The sequence below is a fragment of the Anticarsia gemmatalis genome, chromosome 21 (genome assembly GCF_050436995.1).
Source record: "Anticarsia gemmatalis isolate Benzon Research Colony breed Stoneville strain chromosome 21, ilAntGemm2 primary, whole genome shotgun sequence".
Classification (NCBI taxonomy): Eukaryota; Metazoa; Arthropoda; class Insecta; order Lepidoptera; family Erebidae; genus Anticarsia; species Anticarsia gemmatalis.
This window is the reverse complement of record NC_134765.1, coordinates 9,594,183-9,615,628: the sequence shown is the minus strand read 5'-3', so window position 1 is coordinate 9,615,628 and position 21,446 is coordinate 9,594,183. Positions and strand designations below refer to the sequence as shown.

General features: G+C 34.1%; 1 protein-coding gene across 1 annotated transcript in view; it reads left to right on the top strand.

Moving 5' to 3' along the window:
- LOC142982340 (neural cell adhesion molecule 1-like) overlaps positions 1 to 21,446 on the top strand; it is a 150,137-nt gene that overhangs the window by 103,770 nt on the left and 24,921 nt on the right. Inside the window, exons 5-8 of the mRNA XM_076128801.1 lie at positions 1,004 to 1,212; positions 1,641 to 1,751; positions 16,974 to 17,180; positions 18,395 to 18,540. Coding sequence (XP_075984916.1) covers positions 1,004 to 1,212; positions 1,641 to 1,751; positions 16,974 to 17,180; positions 18,395 to 18,540 — 673 coding nt within the window. The remainder of the gene's footprint in view (positions 1 to 1,003; positions 1,213 to 1,640; positions 1,752 to 16,973; positions 17,181 to 18,394; positions 18,541 to 21,446) is intronic.

Sequence of the window (21,446 nt, the reverse complement as noted above, 5' to 3'; positions counted from 1 at the left end):
AGAATGTAGTCTGTACATTGATAAATTCGTGGCGTTTAGATAAGGCGTTTAAAAAAGACCCTTTCTTTTGTACGCGATGATGAAAAATATCGTGGTGGAAGGGTTCGGGGCTGTGTTTTAGAGTTTAATTTGAATATCGATCTGTCTGTTTCTTGAAAGGGTGAAAGAGATGTGAAAAGTTGATCTATTAGCGTGTCTATGGGGGTAGATTGCATCGTCATAAGCAAGAAAAATAGAAGGGAGGCTTTTTTCGAAAAGTTGAATATCATCAACTGGTGTAGCTCTATATGCGTCTAAATTTTCTTTCTGTATTTCAGCTGCCTAGCAGTATAAAATATTGAAAAACAATATGAAGTGTACAGATTCAAAGGTTCTGCAATAACATTAGTCATATTTTGAAGACAGGTGCTGATTTTTGCTTTTTTATTGCTATAGGAAGAGAGCAATTTATATTTGAAGAAATATTCGATCAATTTAGTCTAAGCTGTCTATCCATTATAGAAAAATAAAGCAAGCGCTATGTCAGTTTCAAATAAAGTAACGTAAACACAAATCACGGTGCGACTTAGAATGTGCAATAAAATTCGCTCTAATGTGTTCTACGACAGCAAGTTACGATGAAAACTACACTAAATCTTCTGATAGTTGTGTTATTCCTTTATTTTTAAATCTGTAGGATCAATGACCTTACTGAAAAGTTTAAAACTAGTAATGGTTTGAATAGAAAATAAGAAAAAACTGTGACAAAAAACAGTGAGTTATTATCCAAAATTTACAAACATTAGAATATTTTGTGATTAAAACAGTACCTTCATGTTCATGGTTGACTAGAAGCAAAACAATCTCCTACGTAAACAATTACTCACAGATTTGTATCTGACAGATATTAGTAATCCGGAGGTTAAGGTATCAAGCCTACGCGACGTTCGTGTCTCATCTATTGCACAACCGTTGTGTCACATATGTAATGTGCTGGATGCTAATTTTTAATTTTTGTCCTCAGTTTCGACGTACGCGGCCGTAGTTTCAACAAAGCCCTTCACTGGTCGGATCCCCTGGCCTTCGGGAGACGAGCGTACTTCGTCACCATGTCCAGACCTTCAGCCCTTACGGTGGATGCTGTGCAGCTCGATGATGAAGGCGTGTACCGTTGCAGGGTGGACTTCAAAAACTCTCCGACCAGGAATTTCCAGATTAGATTAAATGTTGTGGGTAAGTGTACTATTATTGACATCAGCTAATCTTCTTATATTTAACAAAGAATCGCTAGATACTCGTATCTTGAGCAAAAATAAGCACAAAGCTCAAGAACGGCTCAACTAATTCGATAATTGTTTTTGTAATTTTGAAAGGTTTTATGGAGAGAAAAATGTAAAGAAATTTCGATCGTTGCTAATGTAAACATCTTTCAGTTTACGCCAATCATACCTGTTATGTATCAATAATGCATGAAGTTTTTTTAACAGCCCTAAGTAAGTGATGACTCATTTCAAAGATAGCGAGAAACACATTTGTAATATGCCAATAGCAACATTACTTTAAAACGACATATTAATTTATTTCTACTATTTCAAAAGACTGCTGTTTATGAACAGCAATCTCCTTTTCCAAGAAATTTAATATAATTTTCTGTTTACCAGTGCCTCCTCATCAACTGCTGTTGTACGATGAAGCTGGTCGTGATGTTGCTGGGGTCGTTGGCCCCCTAGAAGAAGGGGGCAACTTTACACTACTCTGCGAATTAAGAGGAGGTAAGTAGACACACCGTCTAGTATTATTTTTTAATATTTAAATGATTTTATTCCTTTTTTTTTAAACAGTGATTGATTTATTATTTAGATGTCTTTCTGGAAGTTTCTTTTATAATTTAGCCTTTTCTGGATTTTAGTAAAATCGGCCATTTTTATTATATTATTTATAATTGGATGTTTTTATGATTTTAAACTTTTAAAACAGTTTGCAATACCTACATCAATATTTTTGTTGCATTTATTATAGAATTAAAGAAGCGTGTAAGGCTAGCAAGGGAGGTGTCGAAGTATCAAAAAATGGCTGCGGCAAAAAATCTTGCATTGATTTTGCTAGATTGAAAACCATTTGGAATACTTCTCAATCTGTACAAAGATACAAAATACTCCAGCCTTATTAATTCTTCTTCCTTATTCTATCAAACTATACAGCAAGAAATACTTCACAGCAACAAACTCCTTTATTCGTTCAAACATCTATCGCGATTGCAAACGTTCTTATTCCACATCTGAATTCCCGAGAACTTGCGTCGACGTCCTAAAGAAAAATGCTCGCTCGCTTTTGTTACAGAAACGTAATTTGTAACACTAATAGTTCGTGTTTTCCGATTCCCCCTCCCCCCTACCCCCCACTAGCGGTTATTTCTTAGAGTATGTGCTTTTGTTCGCTTGTCTGGGTGACTGATGCCATAAGTATTTTCTGCGATTGTTCGCTACGTTTTTTTAGATTATAGTTTGTTGTAAATGTTCACAAGATTGGTATTGTATAGAATTGTTTTGTTAGTTTTAGTGTGGGTTGTATGAATCTGTTTTATAGGTATCCTAGTTGAACGAACTAGTTGTATTTATTATGTGTTGTTCAGCTGGTCGAAACGGAAACATAGATATAATAGGCCAGTATTTGCTAAATTTAAATAACCATTGCTTGCAGCTATGGTCGCTTACAAACTTTATCTCACATTGCAGCCACTTTTTTCATTGAAATGGAAATACATATCAGAAATTTTCATATCGAGTGTACCGCATGTATAATGAAGATGTATGTATGTGAATGAAATAAAAGAAATTTGGAGGAATCGCGGCTGAGAGAAAAATTATGTTAGTTTAGTTGTTACTAATATGATAAATGCAAAAGTTTATATTAGATGTGTGATGTTTGGATGAATATGTGTTATTCAAGTACGCTAAAACTACAAAACGGATTTAGTTAAATTTGTTAAGCAGATACTTCGTAACCTAGATACATAAATATAATTTTTATCCCGCAAAGTATTTTCACGCAGACCAAGTCGTGGGTAGAAGCTTGTTTCATATACATACATACCACTAGTTTAATAAGTAGGATTTTTACCCCGGAAAATTTTTCACGCATACGTAGTCGTGGGCAGACGCTTGTTTCACGTTCATACGAGTATAAATAAGGGAAATATACCCTCTATTACCAATGCTAAATTCTCTACAGTATTGCACCGATCACGTGGAATATTCAAAGCGAGTTTTCGGCGTTTAGTTGCATATTTCTAATGTGAAATACTTCGTGTCAAAGGTATAGTTATGGCACTTTGTACAATACAAATGGTTGGAAATGCTCTGTACTGAGTTATAAAGCAGAATAATGTTGGATTATCAAACGGTTTTGATACCTTTGAAACTGTAGTAAACGATATTCAAGCAGTCTTTATACGCAATGCTGAGTAAACTCTACTTGAATCGACTGTGGACAATCGGCTAGATTCCTTCAAATTCTACTAATATTATAAATGCGAAAGTTTGTGATAATGTATGTATGGATGCTTGTTACTCTTTCACGCAAATAATACTGAACCGATTACGATGAAATTTGGTATGTAGGTAGCTGAAAACACAGAATAACACATAGGCTACTTTTTATTCCGGAGTACCCGAGGGATCGGGATTTACACGGGAAGGGTTTCAATTTTGATGACGTTTGTTGCGCAGTGAATAAGAAACATTGCGAAGATTAAGATTTATTAAGAAACATTGCCATACCTAATGGGTTGATTGTTACCTAAATATTTCGATTATTGTTTCCGTTGTTCGTAAAAGAGTAGATACTAATGTAATTATGATTACGGTAACTTTTATTTCTATAAATCTGATTCAGATTTTGTATGTTTGTCTGTTTCTTTTGCTCTACGCAGAACTAATATATAAAACCGTGTTAATTGACCTTATTTGAAGACCAGTGAATTAAGTATTAGAAGCAGAAATAAGCTACATTAGTTTGCATTTCTCCATCCATGCGATAAATGCTTAACCTAGTATTAGTTATTTAAGCCTTCTAAAATCCTTAGTTTAGTTCAATATAGTATCGGGATTACGGGAGGTCAGGAGTTCGACTCCCAGCTATAGTGTTAATTACGTGAACCCACAGTTAACACAAGCGTTTGACCTAAGCCGGAGGGGTTAGCAATATAGTGTTGTGCATTGTACCACCCACTTGCAAACCTTTATTAAAACTTATTGCCTATATTCAGTGGATTTGAAACAATTTGTTTGATATTATAGTATTTATGTTGTCGTTTTATGAAAGTTTGTTAACATTCTAAGATGTCAAAGATTTATTGTCTAAAATGCTGAATCAATTAAGATGCGTTTCGCAAAAGGATAGATTACATCTCTGTTCAATTATTATGATAAAAAATCGAAGAGAATCTAATTCGCGGCCAAAGCGCGCATTGTTACGAGCCAATTCTGTTCTCTTGGACGTAGTCATGTATCTTAAAATAAAACTTATACATATATAAATTAACACCTTTTTTGCCATAGGGGTAGGCAGAGACAAAAGAAGGCCAATTGCTACGATCCTTACAAACTTTCTTTGCTTCCCCATCTGTACGTGTAGTCATACAGGAAAAAAGCGAATGTTTAAATTATAAGAAAATGAAAAAACCGTTCTCTTTTTATTTTTGCATACTGATATTTTTAATCTATAAATACAACAACTTAAAAAGATTCCAATAACACCAGTTGTATCCAGATTGTAAGTTTATCTTGTATTTCTATGAACTAGTCATAGCAAGCAATGCAATGACCTCTTTTGTATTGTTGTTCAGTATTATGCCGTTGTGGATAATATCTGTGCATTCTCTCTCAAATCTTCTAGACGTTAGCATGAAAATAGTAGATCTATTTTTGTTAACTAAGTTTAATTTCTAAATAGAGTATCTTAACGATATCGTTTTACGTGAAGACAGATCCTGATACGTCCAACTTGTTTTCTTTTTATCATCAACATATTTAAGTTAAGTTGGACAGAATTTTAAACCGAATATATTAAGGGACAAATGTCCCGCGACATGTATCGTCGACGTCGCGTCGCTAGGACGTTGGGCAAAGTGTTGCGACATTGCCGGACTTCGCTTGACATGCAACGCTTGCGCTTCTGACAATATAAGTTGCATGATGTCGCTAATTATGTAAAGGCTTTGAATATTGCCGTCGTATGTCGTGGGACATTCGTCTCTCACCCCCAGTTTCTGAGTACATTTAGCGGTAGTTTATCTATTCAATAGCGTTTCTTTTTATATGAGTTTAAACGGTATAGAATATACAAACTACTGCTAAAAGTCCCTCAGAATCCGGGGGTTAGTGTATCAGTGGCTTAAAGAACTATGGTCTTAAATATTTTTCATAAATCATAGCCAATATGTGTTAGGTAAAGATCCAGTACTTTTTGAGTTAACAAACACACAAACAAATATGGTGAGGGCTTTGCTTAATAACGATCCTTCCGCAAAAATTGTCACTTCAAACGAGTGTTTATTTCAAATGCTTTTCATAAACACTGCAGCTACCTTAACAGTTCGTTGACTACTACTTTCCAATTCTAGAAAAGCAGGGATATCTTCTAAATCCCTCGGGATCCTGAGATCTCCGGTAATATTACTGTTTAGTGTAGTTTCACTGTTACTTTAACTGTTAGGTTCAAGTCTGTAAGAACAAAGTTTGGTTTTTCAGTCAGTTTAAGTATTGTTGTTTTTGTACACTGAATTTTGCAGAAGATATTTTTGCATTTCCCTATTTTTACTTGCTGTTTTGATAAATCATAGTTCCCTAATTGTATGAAAGTAGTAATAATTATGTTATGCTGTGAAATCAAATTATTTACATGTTAACGGTTGCAAATATCTCACATTCTATGTTTCATCAATATTATCTTATTCTTATCGTGACTTCAAAATTGAACATCTTCATACATAGATACATAAAATCACGTCTTCTTATAGGGTTAGGTAGTGACCAAAGAACGCCACTTGCTACGATCCCTACAAACTTAAAAAACGTGACGTATTAAGGAACTCCTTTTTTCACGTCAGCTGATATACTAATCAGCAATCTTATTTTTTTAAGATGATTTTTAGTAGTAAGTTCAAAACGTTTTCAGAAGTATACCCACATTTTTGAACAACGTATATTGCCGTTTTTATTGGTCACTTTCACATGGTACGCTCGTCAGTATTAAATACGGAACGCAATATTCTACGTACAGGTTCAAATATCAATTGTCGAACGTAGTTGGATGTTGTATAGAATTGTTTGGAAAATACAATATATTCTGCCTGCGAGTCTGTCCGTGTGGAAATTTTTCCAAGAGTTCTTATGTGTAAGGTTAAAGCCTACCTGTATGTATATTTTCATCAAAATCTAAACAATATTTTTTGCAATAGTAACAAACATTTATACATACAGAATACGAACCATTCAGATAATGCATTTATGATGTTAGTGCATTAAAAGGTGCTCTGTTAAAATACAGCGCAAGTCTTGTTTTTTATTAATTTGAAAAGCGACTTACTAACTCCATCAACTTGCTCTTGCTTTTACGTCTATTTGGAATTTTGCTGTAAGTATATAATATTTCTATTTCTATATACATAGGTTATATAAGTTTAAACTATTCAAATATATTTTTATGGAGCCGAGACCATAACATTTCGCCTGCTGTACCTGAAATGCAAACGAACTTGAATAAAGTATAAGATAGTCGATTTAAAAAGCTTGATTTAAAAATGTCCACTAACGCCACAAAAGAAACACCATCAACGCTAAATCTAATCTTAAAAAAGTCATCATTAAATAAGGCCTGACTACAAAGACAGTGCCGTGATATATCGGCACTGGGAGTTCATAAGGAAAGCTTTCTACCCCATAAATAAGGCTCTAATACTTTTAAAGGGATTTAGAGTATTAAGTTAAATATTTTTGTCAACATCCTGCGTTGATTTAGATAGGGATATTACTTTTACGCTTATTGCTAAGCTGAATTATATTGAAAGTAGGTTTAAACTGTGATTTCATTATTTGAGATTGTACTCATTGCGACGGTTTTCTTAAAGATTTACTTGTCCGAAAGAAATAATATGTGTTCATGTCAATTCTTATGTCATCAACAATATTATAAAAAAGTCAGTCTATCACGGCCGAACCACTGTAATGATTTTGATGAAATTAGAGAAGGAGGTAGTTGAAGATCAAAGATCAAATGTAGGGTATATACTTTCTATTAACTACTCGTTTTTTCTTTAAATTACACGAACACAGAGCCGCTTAAATTAGCTAGTAATCAATAAATCACATCTTATATTATTATGTACCTATATAAAAATCGCCAAATGTGAACAGCTGAACCGATTCCACTGATTCTTTTTATAATTTTCCTTGAAGTATGAAGATCTGAGGATAGAAAAAAAATCAAGAATCAATCTTTAGGGGGTACGAGGTTCACCGGGTCATATATTGTATATATATCAAGTAATAATTTGTAAGGTATCTCAATACATGGCCTAAATCCTCCCTCATTCATGGAAGAGACGCTTGCCGAGCAGAGGGACAGTAATGGTTACACATTTAATTAAGTGTGATAGACAAATCAACATCTAAAGTTTTGCTTATTATTAGTTATACATATATTATTTTATAAGTGTGATGAACTTACTTGTAAAATAAAATCTCTAACACGTTCGCAAGCAAAGTACAAAATATTTACAATCCCGTCAAGGACGCTCATTGTTTGTACACCATTGTTCACGCCGCAACTTACTGAATAAATTTAAGACTACAAGATAACAGGGGGTTGGGGGAGTTTACAACCCCTTTTACTTGAAAAATGTTAAAATATCATTTGATGTTTTCATCTGATTGTTATTCTTTATTAAGTTGAGTAGTTGTTTAGTGTACTTCTTTTTGTATTCTATTGAAACTCTGGGCTTTCTTCAAATTCAAATTCTTTTGTCATATAATATATGGCTTCTACTGGCAGTAGTCTATACGGTACTAAGTTTGATATCTGAGATCAAAAAATATTAAACAACTTTTTAAGCATCTAAGATTTCATCACGATGTTTTCTTTCAACGGTGAAACAAGTGATGGTAACAAAAGTCATTGGTGTGTTGTCTCGATTTAAACCGCCGATCACTTACGTGGGACGCGCATGCTGCGATTACTCGGCTATCATTGCTCTTCTTATTCCTTACAATAAAATTGACTAGATACAAGAAGTATTTTCTTAGTTTCGCGCTCTGATAATCTTCCTGTCACATCAAAAATGCGATTTAAATGAAATAAAAAACTATCGACTACCGACAACCGGCTATCGACATTTTTTTTTATGACAATCGGTTCAGGGCCTCTATCGGGCGTCTTAGAAACTATTTTATCAGTGAATTTTAAATATCAAACTGTCGATACTGTATATACTTCACTGTACTGTACAAAGTACTTTTCAAAACCCATAAACTGACTCTTGGACATAATTATCAGCAGTAGAACATATTATTATTATTCATGTAAATCAGTCTATACACTCCCTAACTTCTAATACCACTTTGACCAGTTCCAGGAACTAGAGATCATCCATCCACAATGTTCAATGATACTCGATACATAGAACTTGGCTGTGTATAGTTACTTCACTTGTAGGGATCGTGATGGTAGAATACAGTGTTGTTAGAATATGATATTTGAAGAGCTAGAAAATTCAATGCCTATATTGTGTGTAAATATTCGCTGCAAGTGGATTAGTTGATCATTATTTAAAAAAAAGACCGTTCTCATATATTAAATGAGAATATCTCTTTTTTAATTATACTTATACTTAAACGGCTATACCGATAAACTGATTTTGGTATGACTTAGCATGCAGAAGATTGGAGACCGCGAATCAAATAATCATGTTAACAAATAATCATGGAAAGAATATAGCTTTTTTTTTATTGCACCTGGAAAAATTTCATTGTTTCAGTACCGCTATTTCTTATTTCCTTCAACTAAGTTGGAGTAACTATGTTTGTTGAAAAAAATACCAGATTTAATTTTAAACGCAAGCAAAGTCGCGTGGGTCAGCTAGTTACAAAAAATCTTTCAGACAGGAATAAAACTGACACTTCATGAAAGCACCATAGTGATACTACACAAACATTATCATCAAACCTCTAAACAGTACAATAATCGTGACAATATAACGTCGGATTACAACTACAATGAGACGAGTGAAGCCAGTAAACAGAATAGTTTACAAGCTGTGCAATGTGTGTGTGGTTCACTTTAACATTACTGCTTTGTCATTGAACCGACTGTCGGGATAAAATGTAAAGTACGTATATTAATTAAGGGTAGTGTAGATTTTTGGTGATTTATTCAACAGTTTGGTAGTTTCAGGAGTATTTATTAGAAAATATTATCGACCTCTTTATGTAACTAGCTGACCCGCGCAACTTCGCTTGTGTCACATAAGAGAGAATGGGTCAAAATTTTCCCCGTTTCTGTAACATTTTTTACTGCTGCTCTGCTCCTATTAGTCGTAGCCTGATGATATATAGCGTATAGCCTTCCTCGGTAAATGGGCTATCTAACACTGAAAGAACTTTTTAAATCGAACCAGTAGTTCCTGAGATTAGCGCGTTCAAACAAACAATCAAACAAACAAACTCTTCAGCTTTATAATATTAGTATAGATGAGGAGCTGATTGTAGTTTAAGGAAAAATCACGTCCGCGTCCGACATGACTGCTGTAACGATTGTATATAATGTTTAACTTTACGATAGTCGATTTCAAGAATAAACGAAGGATACTCAGAAGCACATAAATAAATGATCTCACACTGAACATGCTACGCCGTAGCAATGGGTTACGGCGTAGCCAGCAAAGGCGAAAAGTTAAAATCTACAAAATCTTTTAATTTATTAAAGCCTCTCTAAATCTGTTGTAAATAATTCAATAAAAAATATATTAGACTTTGCAGCGGCGGCTACAAAATCGTAAATATTTGAAGGCTTCATTTATGAAATTGTGTTTCAATAGCTTGTACTCGCCGAGGGAGTAAATTAAATAAGTAATACTGACCGAAAAACAAGAAAGTTTTCCTCGAAGGTACGGTGCCAGTTGCAGCGTGGAAATATAATCTAGTTTACAAGGATATTTTTTATATTGAGATTCTGATAATTAGAAAGTATCCAAACAACGATGGCCTCCGTGGCGCAGTGGTTAAGTTGGACGCCACTACCACTGCGTCGAGAGGTCGTGGGTTCGATTAAAGCACGGATCAAATAGTTGTTTCGGGTCTGGTTATACTTTGTTTCCGTTTTTTGTATGTTTGTAAAGTCCCGCGACACAAGAGAAAATCTAAGTTCAGGAGTTGTCTTATTAAAAAAACCAAGAACTTATTGCCTACCCCTCTGAGTAGAATAGGTATAATATACATTTTTTTAATGAAACTGCTGACTAGAAGTTTTGAGTATTTTAGAAAGACGGCTCATTAGATATAATATATTTTTGATCCCTGATTATTTTGTTAACTTACTAACTAACTCTTCTCCTGAGTTAGTTAGTTTATAAGTTACCTTTAAAAACCATACATAAAGTATTCTTAATTTATCATCAACCATTTAGCCAAGGTAAATACAAATACCCTATCTATATACAATTCGTATACTATACACTATTAATCTCTACATATTTCACAAACCGCCCAACAAAAAACGCTTATCACACGTTATCAGTTTGAAAAATAGCTGGATGAGACAGCGCGCAAATGAAAATGTATGTCTGAACGTAACGTTACAATGAATATCACTTTATTCCATTAAACCTCTACGTCAGATCCTTCAGCACTAACCTGGACAAACGACTTTGAAACTTAATAAAAACTCCCCAACAGTTTTGATAGAAACTTTCAAAGAAAGATTGTTGTCTAATTGCTGTTTTAAGTTTCAAATTAAATGTTTCAAATTGAAATGAAATGGGATTTGATGTTATCCGTTTCCTCGATGTTGAATAGATTTCGAAATCTGTTTGTTAGTTTCTTTTGAAGTCTATTTTTGATGTCGTTCTTAATGGTAATCATGATTACTACGCCATAAAATGTTTTCTACTGCTTATAATTAAGAAAGGTTTGAAATTTCCTTCAGTTGCGTCACTTATACTGCGATTTACGATATTTACTTTTTCACACTGAAGCAGAATAACGCCTAATTCACACAGCTCGACTGCTAATCATATTTCTTTATCAGTTGATCACATTAATGTAGTTAGTAAAGTTACTTAGTCCGATACACCTCTTTCTCCAATACACAGAAAGAAAGGTTTTTGGTTACGTACTTCACGAAACTCTTCAGCACTAGTCTCATAAACTAGTCTCAATTTGGAATAGTATAAAAAAAACTTAGAACAGCAATAAGAACTAACTCAAACATATAAGTGAGGTTAAAATATTCGTAACATTTCAAATAACCTAAAATAAAATTCCTAGCAAAAAATATTTTATAATACGTTCCCGAACGTATATAGAAGTCCACACTTAAACTCCGGTAGTAGGGGCACCAAGTTTCTTGCCCTAGTTCCGGCCAGTTCCGGAATATTCCGGAATACTCCGGATTACGGCGTGTCGATATTTATTGCTCGTTAAAATTTATACAATTTTCTCGCCAGACTTTTTCCAAATGCTTTGCTCTGAATCGGAATATTGTGACAATGAGTTAAGTTAGTTGGAAAACTCTTTTAATATAAAATGAGCTTAAAATAGATTTGTGATATTTTTCACTTGAAGTGGTTTCACTTATAAACTAACTATATGACTGTTAGTGATACCGTCGTATTTGCAGAACGAAGTGTCCTTAGAATCGACAATGTTGATTAAAAAGTTTTGTGAATGGTCAGACAAACTATACAGTAAACCCTGCCAAAAGGTAAGAAAAGAAATAGTTCGAATAATAAGCAGCGAAATAATATCCATGTAACTTAATAAACGAAAATTAAAATACGAGGTATCCGTGCCAATAAAGTGAAAATGTTTATCGAGAATTATATTAACCTGAAATAAACAGCAAATAAAGAATCTAAACACAAAAACTCTAGTCAAAAAAACAAATCATCGAAAGCCATTACGCAAAACGATTGGATTACAACAATGTTTTACGAGCGAAATTCCGAGACAATATCCTATAAATAAAAAAAGTTTGGCCACACTTTGTATCCGCGATTTCCGCTATTTACGTTTTTTCACAAAAGTAGAATAAAGAGTATCACACACAACACAGTTGCGGGACGGTTACGGGTCGGTGACGTATTGTGCATTTAATTTCAAGTGGTCATCCTTACAAGTTCAGCTACTTTATACGTCTGAATATGGTTAGTTAACATAAAATTTGAATTCCTTTTCCTGGTACCGGCTTGCTGCCAGTAGAGACACATTTGGCGAGTACATACAGTTGTAAGAAGAAACCGTTTATAGTAAAAGCACGATTTTCTTCAGGTGGTACTTTTCGACTTTGCTATTTAAGGGCAAATTTCAAATGAAAAGTTGATCAGCGCCCTTAAAATCTGTCGCTAAAAATATTTTCCTAAAGTAATTTGAATCACGCGTCGTAAACGCCGCAACACGCTCTCGCTCCGTATGTAACACTCTTAACAATAAATAAATGAAAAATCCTATTAATATTCGGCCATTTTGTTTTTTGAGCCTCAAACACTATCAGCCAGTTTATAGGGAATCCTCTTTTGACCAAATATTTCTGTATGAATATTTAAATTCACAATGTATGCTATCGCTTTGCTCGGGGCAAAGTGACGATATATACATGATATTTTTCAACATTGACATAGATAGATGGTTGTATTGATCATAATTTTGGCAGATTTTTGGTATAGTGATATATAGAGGAAAGATTTTTATAGTTATTACGTGTTGTGGAAAAATATAGGCTGTCATCTGTCAGTCAATCAGTAGCGCGGTTCTGTACAGACGGTACAATCGAGTCCCGATAGTATGACATTTAAAATGTGCTTCAAGAATTGTTCCTATTGCACCCGCTAGAGGCGCTGATCGGATTTTCATACAAAATAATTCCGTAGCTAACCAGTTGTGTCTGTAGTCGTGTTAGAAAATTGCAGTAAATTTTTTGTTGCGTTTTTAAGTGAGTAACTATTACTGATAGACAATAAAAGTTAAGGATTATTCATATTTTTCATTTAGTGGCTTAATCATTGTTCTACGGTAACTTCCTCTCAGAGTGTAGCTTGTCAACCATGCCTTATCCTTAATGTTAATTTTGGATTTTCTCAACGAAAGCATCAAAATTAAATATATGAAGTAACACTACATGAACTATTACGTGATGGACTTTTTTATATTCGGTCATCATAAGATAAAAGTTATTTCTTCCAATCAAAGGTTTATATACCATAGCAGAACATTGTAAAGTTTTAGCAATCTTCAGCAAAACCCAAAACAAGCCCAGTCTGAAGGACTTATCAGAGACATAAAGCCGCGTGGCAAGTCGTTCCGTATATCATCATCATAAGCCAAGTGCGGTCTAAGTTGGGTGTTATGTGGCTATTTACGTCTCACCGTCTGCTAGACCTGGCCGAGGATTATACTTGTTCTTACTGATGTGTGGAGAGTTCTATGTTGGATGTTTGTTGAACGATGTTTTATAGAAGAAATATAGTATTTTTTAGGTTAGTAAGTAGTAAAGAGAAAATTGTGTTTGGTCCAGCGATCGGGTGACGAAAAATAATTTTTATTTTCTAAACAAGTGAAAGGTTTTTGGGTAAAAAAGAATGCAGTGAGGAAGTTAGGGCTAAATAAATAAATTATACCTCTCGGCTAGACAATGGCCCGTTAAATACATATAACCATATGGTATATAACCATAGCAGAACATTGTAAAGTTTTAGCAATCTTCAGCAAAACCCAAAACAAGCCCAGTCTGAAGGTAAAGTATTATCAGAGACATAAAGCCGCGTGGCGAGGCATTCAGTATATTATCATCATAAGCCAAGTGCGGTCTAAGTTGGGTGTTATGTGGCTATTTACGTCCCACCGTCTGCTAGACCTGGCCGAGGATTATACTTGTTCTTACTGATGTGTAACGGGAGTTCTATGTTGGATGTTTGTTGAACGATGTTTTAGAAGAAATATAGTGTTTTATAGGTTAGTTACCTAGGTAATAAAGAAAAAGTTAAATTAAGTCCAGCGATCGGGTGATGAAAATGTATTTTTTTATTTTCTAAATAAGTGAAAGGTTTTTGGGTAAAAAAGAATGCAGTGAGGAAGTTAGGGCTAAATAACTTTTATCTCTCGGCTAGACAATGGCCCGTTAAATACATATAACCATATGGTATATAACCATAGCAGAACATTGTAAAGTTTTAGCAATCTTCAGCAAAACCCAAAACAAGCCCAGTCTGAAGGTAAAGTATTATCAGAGACATAAAGCCGCGTGGCGAGGCATTCAGTATATTATCATCATAAGCCAAGTGCGGTCTAAGTTGGGTGTTATGTGGCTATTTACGTCCCACCGTCTGCTAGACCTGGCCGAGGATTATACTTGTTCTTACTGATGTGTAACGGGAGTTCTATGTTGGATGTTTGTTGAACGATGTTTTAGAAGAAATATAGTATTTTATAGGTTAGTTAGTAGTAAAGAGAAAATTGTATTTGGTCCAGCGATCGGGTGATGAAAATGTATTTTTTATTTTCTAAATAAGTGAAAGCTTTTTGGGTAAAAAAGAATGCAGTGAGGAAGTTAGGGCTAAATAAACAAATTATACCCCTCTCGGCTAGACAATGGCCCGTTAAATACATATAATCATATGGTATATAACCATAGCAGAACATTGTAAAGTTTTAGCAATCTTCAACAAAACCCAAAACAAGCCCAGTCTGAAGGTAAAGTATTATCAAAGACATAAAGCCGCGTGGCGAGTCGTTCAGTATATTACCATCATAAGCCGAGTGCGGTCTAAGTTGGATGTTATGTGGCTATTTACGTCTCACCGTCTGCTAGACCTGGCCGAGGATTATACTTGTTCTTACTGATGTGTTACAGGAGTTCTGTGTTGGATGTTTGTTGAACGATGTTTTAGTAGAAATATAGTGTTTTATAGGATAGTTAGTATTAAAGAGAAAATTGTATGTAGTCCGTCGATTTAAATATATGAGAAAAATATATAACACGTATTTTATTTCCAAACAAATAAAATTAGACATAGTAAAAAAGTATTCTTACCCCCAGTTTCTGAGTATGTTACATATTCAAACTGTTTTGTTTTATATGAGTTTAAACGCTATTGAATAGATAAATTAACGCTAAATGAAAATAAAAGCAAAGTTGTAAAATGAGTGTTAATTGTGCCGTGCTTTGCTATTAAATGTCCCATGTTGTGATGACATAATCTTTTGTAACTTTTAACCTATTATATCTAGTATTTGTAAACAAAAATTTGTCAATATGTTTATTGGCTAACGTGTTAATTACTTAAAACTTTATTAAACTTACAATAACAATAAGTAACTTTTTTGACAATGCAACTGATTTAAATTTCACTATTTGAAACGAATTCTTACCCTTTAATTACCTTATAAGACATTTTTCGTCTAATTATTCACCTTACTCGGCTAATCTTTGGTCGCCAAAATGCAAGCCAAAATGCAAAGTCACACAGCAACATACTAGCCAATGTTAGAACTATTGTCTAAACAGCAGTTAGAGTAGCATAGAGTTCGTCTACAACGACTCTCTGTTCGTAACCTCGTCTCTCATTGCTTGTTTATGCTTCAAACTCTACGCTAGAGGCGCCATATAACATTCACCAGTGCGGACAGTTCCTGGAACCAAACTACTACTTAGAACGCGAAGTGCTGTTTATTATAGATGTGGAATAGCAAGATCTATACTTAGCGATGGCTCGAGTGTTGTTTTTCTAGATTATTACTTTCGTTCGTGTTTTAGTTCTCTAATAATCTGGTAGAGGCGCTGCATTAAAGTAGTACTTACTGATTTAAGTAAAATGCTAACAGAAATGAAGTCAGAGTATTCCGGAAAAAAGTATATACATATATTTTTACAGTCATTTTATGCCGATTATGTTTTGACTTATAATTTTTATTTTCGTTTGTTGACCTGTGTTATTTAAGAGATATTTTTATGTATGTGTTACAGAAATATGAAGTTTAGAAAATTATTATAAACCTTTACGAGTTTAACTACCGATTCTTATTCACTAAGCACCTTCACTTCCAACACCTTCATGAGCCCTACAAATAAAGCAGTCCACTTATGACATATCACAATTATTCACAATAAAGTCCAGCAAATTCCCAACTTATAGTCACAACAACTCGGGCCAAAAGTTATGCTGCTTCGTGAAATTTAGTAAATTTACAAGCACCAAAACTTGTACGTCCTGTATTCTAATTGTTTGATAGTTTTCTACAAGACTTTTTGTTTGTGATAAAGTGTTCGCCGGCGTAAAGTTGTCGGTATATTAGAGTTGAAGCCGCGGGAGGAAGGAAATTGGGCTTTGAGTTAATTTATTCCTTGTTAACGTAGTTGTAGTTTAATGTTTGATATGATAACTTAATTTTAGTTAAGAAATTATTGATTTGTTTTACTATAAGCCATTTTACACCCGTAATTAAAGTTAAAAAATAAGAATTTCTATTCTGTCTGATGACTCTCCGCGAGGAATTTTTTTCTAGTCTTGTAGTTATTGCTTGCTGATTGCGCCAGCCGTGGAGATATTTTTTCGTGTCTTCATCACTACTGCTATTACAGAAATCTGAATTTCGGTGAACACTGTGAACTGTATCTGTTAAGAGCCTTGTAAACATCATTGTTCTGTTTGACCTTAACACATAAACAATCACACGATTACTCCACAAAAAAAATCTCCAAAAACTAATTCTCACTTTTTTTTTCAGGTCGTCCCCAGCCGACCTTGACGTGGCTGATCAACAACAAGCAGATAGACGACCACACGATCCTCAAGAACGACGGCAAGGTCATCGTCAGCAGGATCAGTATAGGCGGAGCTGAACGAAGCTGGCTCAACACCAGTATTAGGTGCCAGGCAACTAATACTGCGCTCTTGAGCCCTCATGAGAGAACTGCTAGAGTTGAGATGCACTGTAAGTAAATTTTTTTAACAACTAGCACGCTGAAAGGCATTGCTATTTCAGAATATTGAATTTTTTGTGGAAATTGTACTTTTGAGGGGATTTCCCGTGATCTACCCATTGGGTCATTCAGTCGCCCACGCTTAGGGAAAAATCTCGTGAACAAAACCAGTGGAAGATGGAAAACAAAGTCATACAAATTAATTATTACATTCCGAAACCCCAAGTCAGATAAATACGCAGTAAGCCAAAGATCGCGATCGGAGCTCATATTATACTAATTTGAACTAATGACCACGCGATAATAAATCTTATTAAAAAACAAATTTTATACATTCGACGATCATTATTTCTCACATGAACAGATATAGGTAAAAGTAAAGAACAGTAAAAGTAAAAAAAGAGAATTTGTAGTAAAGTAACATTAGACCTGAACCGGAACCACACTGTAAAGAAGCAACTCATCTTAAAATTCTGACAGTGAATGATAATGAACCCTGAAGAACACTGAACACTTGCTCTAAGCTCCCAAAATTTCAGTGTTTGTGTTCCATCAAAAATTCTGTGAGACCGTAGACGTTGGCATCGACAAAGAGTGTCACTAGCGAAGTGCTTTGGCCACGAGGTGAGCTCGGAACCACGCTTGCATATGTAATTTTGCGTCTGCGTTCGTTTTGCGAGGAAGATTTTAGTAATTGATAGGTTTTAGGTTGTTTTAATCCATTTTAGAAAGGGATTGATTGGTCTGATAAAGAAAAAATAAAGCTCGAATCATATTTCGATAGTACAGTCAAAAGTAAAAATATGTATACGCTTCACTTAACTTTCGACAGCATTTTTATCGATGAAAACAGAAAGAAAACAGTGAAATTACAAACGTTTGTAAATTTTAAAGTATTATACAATGACGGTGTATTTGTTGGTGACTAATAGTTAATTTGATAATTTTGTTCAAAAAGTGACAGTGTAGACAATTTTTTTTCGTGATTTATACAAAATTTAAATGGTTACAACAGTAATTGGAAAATACAACCAAATGATTAACTTTATACATCTAATAGGAAAATAAATGTTATTTAAATGTGTGTTGTGCAAAGGAAATACTATGCTTAGCATAAAGGCAAACCAGAATTGACAAAGGTATGGTCCCTTCATAAAATACCTATTATCTTCTGGCAAATTCTACATCCAGAAAAGCAGTTACTAATAGCTCCCTTTGTCTCCAGTACGTCCAACGTCAGTGCTGATCACGAACAAACCAGGTCAGATGTCAGCTGATTCGGAGATCACGCTGGTCTGCGTCACCCACGGCAGTAGACCGGCAGCCCAGGTCACCTGGTTCAGGGAGAACCGAAGATATACTAGAGGAAAAGTGAGAGTTTTTATATTTCTTTGAAAGGCAACATCTGCATTAAGGTTTTTATTGTCAGGGAATTTTACAAACGAAAAATGTAAAGTACAACTACTAGTAAATCACAAACATATTCGTTCTATGTGGAAATGGAACCCGCGACACTTATACGCAGTCATATTATGTGTACTTTGCGGGGTTTTTGCAAGTGGTTTTCTTGGTTCTTCGGTTTGCATAGAAACAAGGCATATTATTATGGTGTTTACGTGTTAAAAAGCGTTGACCAGTTTTAGATTACTTTCCTTTATTTTAATCCCAAAAAATGACTTTTTGAAATAAGATAAAATATACCAATATCTTTGGTATTAATTTTGTAAAAAATCCTTTGCTTATTATTCGACATGGTGTGGGTTGAATATGTGAATAATGGATCCTTGTTACTATGGCAATTGTATGGTATCTTTATATTAATTCTCAGAAATTTTATTGAGGCCGTATATTTTTTACTTCATGTTAATTACCATTTATTTCCTTGAAACCTTCAATATTTATAATCAAAAGATTTAATACAATACATTTTGGTATTTTAACTTTACGAAAAAATATTTTCTTAAAAATGCAATATAAATTCTTTTTGAATACATAATCTTAAAGGCATACATTTTCCAATAAATACTATTAAGTATACCAAAAATACAATTAGATTTCTGTACACAAAAGCCAAAGAACTAACCATTAAATTCTTAAATATTCCATACAATTTTCAAGCGATAACATTTTCTGAGCTTGAAGAAAATTACGCAGATTTCCTGAAGGGACAAGTAAAATTAATGATCCTTAGTAAATAGACGCGGCAGGAGGTAGTAAGTTAGTGTAAAAATTACTACACTCTATAGGCCCCGAGCTAGTACTGCGACTAACTAAAATTTGTACTTCTATTTTAAGTTTCAGATAAATAAGGATGGCAAAAGAACTATAGGCCTATCATCGAAAAAAAAAACGATTTATATATCATAATATTATTCAAGTTTAAGTTTTAAACTCTATAAAATTTAAAAAGCACGCATACCAATTTCATTTTGATTACAAAAAAATCATTTTTTTTCCAAAGCAAAAAAACTCAGCAACGTTTACGAAACCACATTTGACTACCTGTGTAGTCCATACAATAGTGTATGGACTACACAGGACTCTTAGAACCATCTATATAGTAGTTTCAAAGTTTGGTGACATATCGCGATATTTTGCAAAAGACCCTTTATTTAATGAGACAGTGGTTTAAATCTGAATGCTTCCCAATTCAACTCTGCTTACACCTTTGGATATTCACGCCTGAAGACACAAGAACAGTTGCTTAAAGATCAAAATTAATCAGGCAGCTACACTCAAGAGCACCAAACATATAAAAACACATAAAAATCTGCTTAAGTTACTTGAGATTGAAGACTAAACATAAAAAAGGATTACAAAATCTACCTAAATATTGTCAACCCTGGTATCCAAGCGTATTGCGGATACAATGTTTATTACACAATTGGTAGCAGATACTAGAATCCCAGTACACTAAATTGTTACTATCTTATGATACTGATTCGGGTTACAACATGAATACATAATTGTTGGCTCACTGGGGACTGTCGTTACAACAAAAACGGTACAACTGTAGCCATTGGCTTTTACACAGTCTAGAAATGTATCTACAATGAGATTACGTACACATATAGAGCTAAGATTTTTTTAAATAATTAGTTAATTATCTCTAAAATGGTAATAAAAAATATAATGTGCCAAAATCTGTATAACTTTTTATGGTAGATTGGATATGATATCATAAAGAGGAAATAAAAATAAAGATTTCTGAGAATATTGAAAGACCTGTGGCAAGATTGGTCGATAATTTGATAAATAGTAACAAATGTTAGAAACTCACACGCGGTTATTTGATTCCAAACTAAGGAGACTGTGGTAACCAGGTAACTGATAAACATACCTATATTTTTCTGGATACTTATGTGCTTGTCACACAAATGTTTGTCCCGGGTGAGATTCGAACCCACCACACGCGGTGCTACGGTTACTGCGGCGAGGTGACCACGTTAACCACTACGATAAACGTGCAGTATTGTAGTAAGATTAGACTGAGTAGCACACGACCAAGATGATGATATATTATGAAAGAGAGAAGCTGTGAATGATTATGACAAAGACAGGAAGGAATTCGGACACATTTAATTTAACTATAATTTTTTCACGCTCATCTCTCTAGATACATATATTTTTTATCATAAAAAATCACTCGTACTTTACTAACCCATTTTTTTTTTCCTGAAAAAAAGATACGCTTTTTCCATTACTCCCATACAGTAATCGCATTTCATAACCCCAGTGGTGTACAAATAAAAATTGCATATAAATATTTCACAGAGTGAAATTCTAAGCAATTATAAAACACTGTACCTCCAGAGGTTTTGCTCTGCAATTAGGTTAAAACCTTGTTACGTAGCATTTATTCGCGAGAACTGCATTTATTATCTAAACGTGTGGAATGATACAATTATGTTGAGTATTTTACTAACTGTTCCTTGTTTGCTATGTGTTTAAATATTAATTTATGTTCTGTGAATGAATACGTGTTTTCTTTATTGAGTTATGGTTTATTATCACTTATTTCTTTAGAACCTTGTTTGTCGCAGAAAGTTGATGACTTTATTGATCATTTTATAGTATAACTAGCTGACCCGCGCAACTTCGTTTGCGTCACACAGGAAAGAATGGGTCAATATTTTCCCCGTTTTTGTAACATTTTTTACTGTTGCTCCGCTCCTATTGGTTGTAGCCTATAGCCTTCCTCAATAAATGGGCTATCTATCACTGAAATAATTTTTCAAATCGAACCAGTAGTTCCTGAGATAAGCGCGTTCAAACAA